The 12,231-nt window shown below is 43.2% G+C and overlaps 1 protein-coding gene across 3 annotated transcripts in view; it reads left to right on the forward strand.

Annotated features, from left to right (window-relative positions):
* Positions 1-12,231, forward strand: part of DOCK1 (dedicator of cytokinesis 1) — a 510,373-nt gene that overhangs the window by 443,463 nt on the left and 54,679 nt on the right. For 2 of the 3 annotated variants that reach the window (XM_053584228.1, XM_053584229.1), the window contains exons 36-38: positions 4,030-4,070; positions 5,855-5,945; positions 10,694-10,813. In XM_053584228.1, the coding sequence (XP_053440203.1) occupies positions 4,030-4,070; positions 5,855-5,945; positions 10,694-10,813 (252 nt within the window). Of the gene's footprint in view, positions 1-4,029; positions 4,071-5,854; positions 6,001-6,271; positions 6,331-10,693; positions 10,814-12,231 lie in introns of those variants that run through there. The other variant, XM_053584230.1, reaches the window with a different exon arrangement.

Genomic DNA, 12,231 nt, shown 5'->3' on the forward strand with positions numbered 1-12,231 from the left:
GTAAGAATGAATGGGTTATATAAGCAGAAACTCTTTAGAATCAGAAAGAACTTCTCGAAATCCAAAACACTGTAACAGAATGAAGAATGCCCATATGGTGTGTCATCAGTCAGCTGGACATAGCCAAGGAAAGACCCAGTCAACCTGAAAAAATCTAAATATGTTTGCACCTACATCACGAGGGTCCTGGGACACTGTAGAAATTCCTTGTTTCTGGTGCCCCTGCAGCCTGGCCTGCTGGCTGGTGTGTCTGCGCATGGCCCTACAGCTGGACCCTGAGTGGGACAGCAGCACGCTCTGCCCCAGGCCAGGTGGCCTGATCTTTGGCACAGGGAAGCACCTGGCCCCTCGCGTTCTGGCCTCTGTTCAGAGTAATTTACTTTCATGTTGCTGATGTGGTTGACGTGAAATTGAAACTGGTTATTTTTCTGTGGGAAAGAATGGAAACCTTTTCATAATCCTTCTGTGCTATGAACATTATTATACCGTGTTCCTTCTGATCCTTAAAGGCATCTAAGAGGCTGAGCAGTGTCCAGAAGGAAGAATTGTGAATACGTTTATTAGGTGTCCAAATTTGATGATGGAGGCTTCTATTTGTTTTAAGCAAGATCTCTCAGGCTTACTGGGATACAAAGCCTCAGAGAGAGGGATGTGCTTTGAATGTGGCTTCTTACCACGAAATCCGGGGTCGGGAAACAAACTCTTGCAGTGACACCTGCGATCAGTTTCTGACGGCCATGTGCGTCCTGCTCTCATTCGGCCCCTGACTCAGGCCCTGCCTCCTGCACCTGCGGTCAGCCCTGGCTTGTTCTCGACTCAGAAACACACCCAGGAGTCCTGTGAATATCTGACATTAGCTTCAAATTCGAATATCCCGGATAATTTCATGAAGAGTCAAGTATTCTATTCTAAACCACTTACTGGAGTTGATAAGATAAATACTAGTCTCTCACAATTTTTTCCATTTAAAAATATGAAAAATCTATGGAATAAACAGAAACAAGAAACCAGAATTTTATTTGCTTAGACACAGGTGTCACATCCATGTTTGTGCACAGATGTATAATCTTACTTCTTGGCCCATTTTTGCCTTTTCTGTGCATATTTTTATTACAGGAACAATAGAGTTTCATAGAGAGGGATATGTACATGTGTCTCTGAAAACAGATATGTAAGTGCATGTTAGATGTGTGTAAAATGGACTCAGCTACTCACTAAGCAGAAACCCCAGGAAACCTAAAGTTAAAAAATAAAACGAAGAGGGCGGCACCTGTGGCTCAGCGGGTAGGGTGCCGGTCCCATATGCTGGAGGTGGCGGGTTCAAACCGAGCCCCAGCCAAAAAAAAAAATAAATAAATAAATAAATAAAACGAAGAACATAGAATTTATCAGAGCCATCGACAGTCACAGACAAATTTACTTAAGAACCAGTGCTATCGTTCTTTTTTCAAAAGCAGAGTTAGTGGAACATTTTAACTTATGTGGGGTCACTAATGCCCTACTTCCTTGCTTCTATTAAAAAAAAAAAAGGCAATGAAAATTAAGAGACTCTGCCCCAAGGCTTCAGTCCCCAGAATGTTCCCTGCAAGCACATCTGTACGGATATCACATTTTGATTCCCACCAAAATGCATATTTGTGATTTTTTAACTGGAATTTTGTTGTCACCTCATAATCAAGTGGTCTGTAGTTTATTGGTCAATAATTTTCCTGCATGGCACCTGATTCTTCCCTACCATCAATGTCTCCCACCTGGAAGACTGGTGGAAGTATCAGTATTTTAATGAAGGCGGTCACTTTCTTCATGGTCCCTTTATGAGGCTAATTAACGCAAGGTTAGGAAAATAATTCTAAATATCTTAGTACCTGTTTCCATTGTGAAAGAGTGCAACATTGGAATGTGATGGGGGCCTGCTGGGCCCCTCTGGGAACTGGGCGCAGATGTCAGCACTGGTGTGCGGGGGACTTGAGAGAGAAACGGGGTGAGTGGAGGGTAGGGAGGGGCAGCGCCCAGAAGGAGCCTGAGCTCAGCCTGAACTTTTACGTAAAAAACACAGGTTTTATATAGAAATTGGGATTTGAGATGAGTGTACTTCAATTTGAGAGGGGCTTTGAAGCCCTCGGAAGGGACAAGAATTCAGCACAGGCAGAAAATAGAAGACATTTCTGTGTCTCTGAGGGAGGAATGAAGGTCGCATGATGTCCCTATTGTGAAATTGTAAAGGAGAATGATCAAAACCTTAGGAAGGATTAAAATATGAGTATAAAAGGGGATGGCGTGAAACCATAGCTTGTAAATACTGGCAGGTTTGAGTCGGAAACGAAGGGCTCTTCCTTTGATGTCACTTCTCTTTGTTGCGTGGCTCTGAGTTGTCAGCTGAAAATATCCTCATTACCCAACCACATCATGTGAACTAGAGGACATTAAAATGTCAGATGCAACAGAAACTGAAAATCGCGGTACATTTTTCTAAATGTGCCCCCACTTATTTTCTATACTTAATTATCATTTCTTTTCAGAGAGATCAATCTTGGAAGCAAAGCCCCCCCACCCCTTTTTTTGGCTAATGAAATTAAAGAGCCCATGTTACCTTAATGGTTTTTTTTTTTTTTGGCCGGGGCTGGGTTTGAACCCGCCACCTCCGGCATATGGGACCAGCACCCTACTCCTTGAGCCACAGGCGCTGCCCCTTAATGGTTAATTGATGTCTTTACAGTGGTGATAGTTGTAAATCGCTTCTGACACTCCAGAGTGCTAGCATCATTTTTAGTTGCTAAATTTCACACTGAAAGTGGCTATGATGTTTCCCTACCCTAGGCCTTGTTAGATGACTTCTATAACTTTCTGATACCTCGTGTATGATGAAGATTTTTAAAGTGATTATAGAGATATTCACATTAAGAAACATAATTTTGGCCAAACCCAGTGACTTGCGTCTATAATCCTGGCATCTTGGGAGGCTAAGGTGGAAGGATCACTTAAAGTCAGGAGTTTAAGATCAGCCTGAGCAAGAGTGAGAACCTGTCTCTACAAAAAGTAGAAAACTTAGCCCCAGAATGATGGTACGTGGCCATAGTCCCAGATACTTGGGAAGCTGAGGTTGAGGATCTCGTGAGCCCAGGAGGTTCAGGTTGTAGTGAGGTATGATGACACCACTGCACTCTAGCCCAGACAACAGAGTGAGACTCTGTCTCAAATTAAAAAAAAAAAAAAAAGAGAGAGAGAGATAATTTTGATAGAAATGTTTATAGTCAGCCAAAAGATATTTTAGCATAATATGTATATGTAGAACTAGCCCATTGGTTATAATCTGCTAACTACCCTTTCTCAATCAGTATTTATACACACGGGACTTTGTACATAGAAACTTGATTCTCACCATGGTTTGGAAGGTCTGTCAGGACCAGCTTTATCCACCAGAAGTTTCTGGGATGATGGAATGTCCTGTGCCTGTACCATTCAATGTGGTAACACTAGGCCCATGTGACTGTTGAGCATTCAAAGTACAGCAAGTTGAACTGGGGAAGGGAATTCTTGGCTTTTTTCAATGTCAATTAGATTTATCTTACCTCTAAACATGTGTGGCCAGTGGCTAATGTACGGAACACCTCAGATAATCATCTTGCCACCACCTTCTTGCTGCAGCTGAGCTCAGCGTCCTTTGAGTCAGATCAGTGATGTTTATTTGGTTATTCTCAAATTTAGGATATTTGTTCATCCTGATAAGATTGCAGTGGTTAAGATACCACATCTTTGCACAGTGTGTTGTTTTAACTGAGGACAAGGGACTTTCAAATGACAGCAGTGGACCTTAGCCATCCCACTGTTTGGTATAGGAAATATGACCATTAGGGCAACAGAAACATGAAGAACAGTGTAAGATGGTTTTGCAATTTATGTGAGTTTATGGTTTTCATCCAAAGAGCTGGGTCCGTTTGAATGTTTGACATGAGTTGAAGAATCTTGAGTTTGCAAGGTGCCTTTTGTGGAATAGGTTTCTTAAAACAGTGCTTTGGTTTAATTTTTCAGAACTTCTACAAAGAAATTGAAAGAGAAGAAATGTATATAAGGTATGTATGTGTCATGCTTGTCCTTGCTCTCTGTTTTATTATAATTGCTGCTTGTCAAAACTACGCTAAGAAATGTTTCATAACCACAGAGGTTTATTTTGTAGAAAATCATGAAGCCTAGGCTGGGCGTGGTGGCTCACGCCTGTAATCCCAGCACTTTGGGAGGCCAAGGCAGGTGGATTACTTGAGCTCAGGAGTTTGAAACCAGCCTGAGCAAGAGGGAGACCCCATCTTTAAAAAAAAAAAAAAAAAAAAAATAGTGGCTGGCGCCTGTAGTCCTAGCTACTCGGGAGGCCGAGGCTAGGGGATCTCTTGAGCCCAAGAGTTTGAGGTTGCTGTGAGCTGTGATGTCAGGGCACGGTTCCTAGGGTGATAGGTGAGACTCTGTCTCAAAAAAAAGAAGAGAGAAAGTCACAAAGCCCGTGAGATTGAGATTGGTGGCGCTCCCAGATGTATCCTAGCCCTTGTACAGTTTATCCATATCAGTGCAGAGTTTTTTGGTGGTCACCTTTAGCCAAATCAGATGCAAAACTATAAATGGCACTTTTATAAGTCTTGTCTAAACCAACCCATGTGGCCCTTCAGAAAAAAGATAACACCCAAAATTTTAATGTTTTACAGTAAGTCATATGATCAAGTGAGAAATATAATTATACCTTTACCAGAAATAGATAATATTATAATTTTTCAGTCTACGCTTACCTAATTGGCACCGTATTCCCATGTTTTCAGTGTTTTTTCCCCATGAGAGAAGAAAAATATTTTGCATTGCCAGTTGGATTTTGTTCCCTCTCTTGCCTCGGTACCTAACGCAGTAAACTGTAACTGAGACCCTCTTGTTCTTGGTCACTTTTGGGGTCCAGTGTCGTGTACGTAGGAAGATTACTGCTTTGAAGAATAGAATAAAGGAGATAACCCAGATGGCAGGAGGGTTTAATGTTGTATTCATTATACTGAGTGACACTGGCTGTTTTTTATTTCTAGGATTTATTTTTACTTCTTTTTTAAGAAAAATACCTTATGAATTTAATAAACTTGAGGAAACAATCAGCTACCTTTATTTCTTTATGGCAGAGAAATTCTTTTGATCATATTCCCTGTGATCATTGGAGCACTTCATTCTTACTGATTTGTATTTTCACGGATTTTTTTTTGCGTGCATTTAGATTCAATAGAAATGTAGGAAATCACAATGTATTGCATAATCTCATTTCAAATGTCTGAGGAAAAATCTGGAAAAGATGAAAAGGAATTAGAAACCCTGAAGTAAAATTATCATCTTCACTCTCGTTCTACAAAGAGAGAACTTAAAATCTTTAAAAAATACGTATTATTGCATGTTACTCGTGTTGGTTTTTCTTAGTGTTTTCTACACCAAAAGTTTTCAAGGTATTATGAATTGTGAACATTGTAAAAAGAAAGTGTAGATATGATTCACTGTTGAATGTAGAATTTAGCTCTTAAAAACCTTAACAGAAATTATTCAGTGACATTTTAAGAACATACTTCTATTTTTTTTTATAATTAAATTCTAAGTTTTATTCTTTTTTTTTTTTATTAAATCATAGCTGTGTACATTGATATGATCATGTGGCATCATTCACTAGCTTTACAGACTGTTTACCAAGTTTCACATGTACCCCTGTAAGATGCACCGCTGGGGTAATCCCACCAATCCCCTCCCCTCTTCTCACCTCCCCCCTCCCTCCCCTCCCTCTCCCCCTTCCCCCTATTCTTAGGTTGTAACTGGGTTATAGCTTTCATGTGAATTTTTATCATCTCAGGTATTTGTACAAACTCTGTGACCTGCACAAAGACTGTGACAACTACACTGAGGCGGCTTACACCCTGCTTCTCCACGCAAAGCTGCTCAAGGTAACATCAAGTACCATCTCACAATTCTGCTCTTGCAAATTCTTTTTTTTTTTTTGTAGAGACAGAGTCTCACTGTACCGCCCTCGGTAGAGTGCCGTGGCGTCACACGGCTCACAGCAACTTCTAACTCTTGGGCTTAAGCGATTCTCTTGCCTCAGCCTCCCGAGCAGCTGGGACTACAGGCGCCCGCCACAGCACTGGCTATTTTTTTGTTGCAGTTTGGCCGGGGCTGGGTTTGAACCCGCCACCCTCGGCATATGGGGCCGGCGCCCTACTCACTGAGCCACAGGCGCCGCCCTGCTCTTGCAAATTCTAAGATTATTTAGCATTTTATTTTCCACAGCAAACTTTATTAAACTTAGAACTTAAGCTTTCATGAATAGTGACTAAATGCAATGACATGAACAGAAGTATTTAGGGAACACTTTTATTAGTGACTTTGCCCTACCGAATGAAGATTTAACAAGGCATCATGGCAGGTTATCATTAAGCATTATAAACTCCCATCATCGGGCTATGAGCTAGCAACAAGTTACAGATCCTGCAACCTTATTTATGCCAATAGGACTCAGTAACGGTGGGGAATAACATCAACAAAAAGGAATTTCCCTGATAGAACAGCTAAAAGATAATATCAGATATACCCCTAATTGTTTTAGTAAAGAGCTAGGGAACAGATCATGACTTTTCTATCTATTGGTTCACTTTGAGACCACTGGTTAGTGTTCTCTGCCTGATGCCTTAAAATGTGTTGCTCCCGAGCACAGGTCTGGCATCACAGTTGTCAGCCTTCCATGGTTGTTTATTTAGCAGATGCTGTTAGACGTTGACTGTTTTGTTTGTGTGTGGTGATATAGTCATGCTCTCCCTGTGTCCACTTCCAGCACAGTTAGTTACAGTGAGGATCCATACTGGCTCTTCAACAAATAACTAGAATGGAAGGATGTGTGGGTGGATGGGTACAGGAGTGGGTGGGTGGATAAATGGATGTGTAAATGAATGGATAGATGGATGGATGAATGGATGGATGGATAAGTGAGTAGAGGGAAGGATGGATGAGTGGATGGATGGATGGATGTGTGGGTGGGTGGATGCATAGATGGATGACTGGATGGATGAGCGGATGGATGGATGGATGGATAGATGGATGGATGGATGCGTAGATGGATGAGTGGATGGATGGATGGATAAGTGAGTGGAGGGGAGGATGGATGGATGGATGTGTGGGTGAATGCATAGATGGATGAGTGGATGGATGGATGGATGGATGAGTGGATGGATGGATGGATGGATGGATGGATGTGTGGGTGGATGCATAGATGGATGAGTGGATGGATGGATGAGTGGATGGATGGATGTGTGGGTGGATGCATAGATGGATGAGTGGATGGATGGATGGATGGATGGGTGTATGCATGGATGGATGAGTGGATGGATGGATGGATGGATGGATGTGTGGGTGGATGCATAGGTGGATGAGTGGATGGACGGATGAGTGGATGGATGGATGGATGGATGGATGGATGGATGGATGGATGTGTGGGTGGATGCATAGATGAATGAGTGGATGGATGGATGGATGGATAGATGGATGGATATGTGGGTGGATGCATAGATGGATGGACAGATGGATGTGCAGGTAGATAAATGAGTGGATGGATGGATGTGTGGGTGCGTGGACGAGTGGATGAATAAATGGATGATGTGTTAGTAGAAGGATGAGTAGATGGATGAATTGCTGTATAACCTCTAGGCTTATATTTCAGAACTTCAGTAACTCATTCGGTTATCTTTCTCATGGTTGCTTTATAAAAAATTTAAAAATCATAAAGTGAATATACAAGAACAGTTACAAAAATTAGGATTTGGTAGGTTAACCCACACACAAGTACAGCACATCCGAGGAATCATGTTTCCAAGTCTAGGCCAGCCTCCCAAACACCAAAAGTGAAATAAAAGAAAAGTGACCAGAAAAAAATGACATTAAATTGGGCATTATTTAAGCAATGGCTTTTGGGGAAGGGGAGTTAAGGAGGACCCTATGTGATGGAATAAAACTCTGGTAAGCCTCTTCCAGCCTTGCACCCAATCCTGAAATTTGTGATAGTTTCTGTATGCAGAAATACACAAGCTGCTCTGGAGACATGTTAGTGTAAAAAGTTACTCTGCTGGGGAAAGAAAAGGCCTTGCAGATAAGACACGCAGAGCTCCGCTCCGGCTGGACGTTCATTAGGCTGAACTGCCACATGACGCTCTCCCAGCAGCACGATCCCGGGAGACAGAGGTCTCCCTTGGCAAGATGGACATCAGCCATCCCACTGTGAATTCTGATGGCCTTCATTCATTAGAAACCCAAATTTCAGTAACAATATGTTTTTGCAAATGTGAAGATATTTCTTTTGCCCCAGGGAAATTAAAATGGGATTGAGAGATTGCTCACTCAACCTTCCCCTCCCTCTCATAGGACATAAACTTTCATCTGCACGTGTGAATGGGAAACACATGTATGTGCATAAACATATCATCTGTTTAATCACTGGCTTTATTGGGTACAGATGGGTTTATCACAAACTACATGGTGGTTTGTTTCACAGCCAAAATCGATAGGCCCAATTGCATTATCTTTTCCACGGGGGTTCTGAGTTTTTCTTTTAAATGGCGAATACTACATAATACCTCTCCATCTTTTACGCTATTACATTGTACAATTTTTTCTTCATGTTTTGATATTGCTATAAATGTGAATTCATGCTGATTAATCAACTCACTCAGGAGCCTAATTCGTATTGTTAGGAAAATTCTTCAGTATGACAAATATGTTCTTGTTTGTTAACTAAAAATCCTCAAATACAATCATCCTTTTATAATAAGCATATTTTTGGTCAAAGATGAGCAAAAAAAGGCATACATTTTTAGCCTCGTAATCAAAACTATTTCACCTCCACACTTAAGTTGAAGGTATGGAGGATTTTTGTTTCTCTATTTCGTGTTTTTTTGTTACAAAACTGATTTAAAATCCAAGGAAGTCATTTGGGTCTGAATGTTCTTGTTCTTAATTTATTTTATTATAGTTACATTTCAGAATCATCTAAAACTTTCCCTGTATTCCCCCCACTTTCCAGTAAGAGTAGACCACCAGCTATGTTGTACAAACCCCAAAGTTAATGAATTTGTCATTTCCATTTGTAGCAGGAATGTGCAAATCCAATTTTTAGGTGAAAAATCTTGCAAACCAAGTAAAGGTTTCTCATTCCTACCTGCCCTTCGTACGTTCAGCCCAAGGCACAGTGCTTGGCACAATGGAGGGTCATTCAGACTCCATGCTCTGCACCCTGGGATCCCACACGGGGTTCTCCAGGACCCCTGTGGGCAGGGGCCTGTGCCAGGAAAGGGACCTGCTGCTGGAGCCCTACCTTGTTGCACAAACTGCCTGCTCCCTGCTGTACACTTTCTTTGTAGCACCCTCCCTGGCCTGCATTAAAAAGAGACAAGCCCCATCTCCTGGGGCCAGCTGCTAGCCAAGCCCATTCTTTTTTTTTTTTTTTTGGTAGAGACAGAGTCTCACTTTACTGCCCTCGGTAGAGTGCTGTGGCATCACAGCTCACAGCCACTTCCAGCTCTTGGGCTTAGGCGATTCTCTTGCCTCAGCCTCCCGAGCAGCTGGGACTACAGGCACCCGCCACAACGCCCAGCTATTTTTTTTGTTGCAGTTTGGCTGGGGCTGGGTTTGAACCCACCACCCTCGGTATATGGGGCCGGCGCCCTACTCACTGAGCCACAGGCGCCACCCCCCCCAAGCCCATTCTAATTATGTCCTCCAGTGAGCTCCCCAGAGCACCTGGTGTGACCTTCATGCCTCCCACCCTCAGGTGCCCATGAAACCTTTCTGCAGTGTTCTTTCATGTCATCATCCTCTTCCATGCAGTTGCCCTGTCTTGGGGACTCCTGGAGGTCAGGTACTTTCTGCCTCCTCTCTCACCTGGTGCTTGGCACATAGTAGGGCCTCACCAACTTGGTGCTGAATTTGATCGAACCCTATACATAATGCTGTTGATTTGTTGGACAAAGTTCAGGAGTTCACATGTTTTATCTGTAGATTGGCCTTGCCCTCACTCTAGCCAGCATCATCCCAGTTTTTGAGACCCCTTCAATCTACAGCTCCTATAGTCACTGCATCATCACTTCCACACACACTAGCTGAGCCCTGACTCCGTGCCAGGCCCCAGCCTAGGGCTGAAGGCACAAAGACACCTCCTTGTCTTTAAGAACTTGATAACCTATCAGGTTCCTTTCTTGATGGCTTGAAGGAGTGAGCTAGGTACCTTCTTTGCTGCTAATTAAAATGTTGAGCAACACGGACCCCAGAGCCCTGGGGTGCCCAACTTGAGGCAGCCGTGAATCACCTCATTCCATCTGTCCCAGGATGTTAGGAGGCAGCATAGCAAGCTGACGCTTCTGCACTTTCCAGAACCTGCCGGGTTTTTCTTCTGCATAAACCTGACCACAGGTCTGCTTCCCTCTGGGCTTTCATTGCTCTGGGGCCTCTGGACAGAGGGGCTGCCCTCGCATCCCTGGCCTGGCAGCCTGATGACAGCAGCCACATGGGTCTGAGGATCAGGCTCGCGCTTGTGTCTCTGGGATCAGGCGTGTACCAAACACAGAACTTGCGCTGAGTCCCGAGTGATGCTGTGGGATGCCCCCTCCCCTGTCACCTTCCCAGCGTCACTGACAGTTTGCTCTTGCCTCAGTGGTCGGAGGACGTGTGTGCTGCCCATCTCACACAGCGGGACGGGTACCAGGCCACAACCCAGGGACAGCTGAAAGAGCAGCTCTACCAGGAAATCATCCACTACTTTGACAAAGGCAAGGTAAAAAAAAAAAAAAACCAAATGCAATGTTTCTTCTATTTTCCTCTTTATGCACTCTTACCAATGGCGCTGTAGATGCATTTTTTAAAAGCATGATGTTTGCAGAACCAAAAATGTGTTACAAATGATATACTGAAGTGTTGTATGCATGTTTCTTCAGCTTACCCTTAGAAGTGGATAGAAAACCAATAGCTTTTAGGGATGGTCTGTTGAAAGTCAAAAAAAAGCCCAAGTATTTTTATCAGAGAGAGCTGAGTCCAGGGCTCTGATTCCGAGGTGCCCTCACTGCTAATGTGCTCACTTGACATCTTGCATTTTTCCACTATCACGAAGAAATTCTTCCCATCGTGGAATAGCTACCACTTTACCCTGGTGCTTCCAGATGAATTGGCTTCAACGAAATTATAGATTCAGTTGACCTCTGCTGAAAGGAAACCTGCCATCAGTTTAATCAGCAGTATTATATTTTATCACTGTAGTTCTTGTGATTCAGATATGTAATGACTATTAAAAAAAAGAGAGAGAGAGAGAACTGCTTCAGCTTCAGAAGTTTTTAAAATCTGCCACCAAAATGACATGAGAGGTCCTCATGTGGCCTCATCAGGCTTCTTAACTCATTTTAGAACTTACTTTTTTTTTCCTCTTTGAGAAAAGTGACCGGTGGAGTCCACGCAGACACCTGTGTTAGTGTCCCAGGCCTGCTGGAACAGCACCACCGACTGGGTGGCTCTAGACAAGAGAAATAGGTTCTTTCATAGTTCTGGAAGGCACAAGCCTGAAATCAGGACACGCCCCTTCCCAAGGCCCTGGGGGAGAAGGAGCTCTGTGCCTTTTTCTCAGTTCTCTGGTGTTGCTGGCCGTCTTCGGTGTCTGTTGTCTCCTGGACGTGTCGTCCCAATGCTGCCTCTGTCTCTGCCCGTTCCCAGCATGCGCCTCTGTGTCTAAATGTCCCTTTTCTTATGAGGACACTCATTGCTGTTTTAGGGGCCACTATGTTCCAGGATGACCTCATGTTACCTCGATTGTATCTGAAGACCCTGTTTTCAAGCAAGGTCACATTCTCAGTGACAGAGGTTAGGACTTCACATATGTTTTGGGGTTCACAGCACCACCCACAATAATGGCTGTGCCAGGAAGGGATGATGACTGTTCACCTAAACCAAGCCCTTTTGAAAACAATGGTATTTAACAGAGTCCCTGTGTGAGCGCAAGCTTGGGATTACCCTTACCTTTGAGCCACTGTTAGTATATTTCCTATTTGTTCCCTACTGCCCTTGACACTGGAAAAAAAAGCCCAAAATCTTCAGCATAGCATGTGGGCTGGCTGAAGGCCACTTGAAGTAGAGATCAGAAGTGTCAAGTGGATTACACACAGTCCTATAGTGTAATCACTGACAGTTTGCAGAATATGTTTTTTT

The sequence above is a fragment of the Nycticebus coucang genome, chromosome 3 (assembly GCF_027406575.1).
Source record: "Nycticebus coucang isolate mNycCou1 chromosome 3, mNycCou1.pri, whole genome shotgun sequence".
In the NCBI taxonomy this organism is placed as follows: Eukaryota; Metazoa; Chordata; class Mammalia; order Primates; family Lorisidae; genus Nycticebus; species Nycticebus coucang.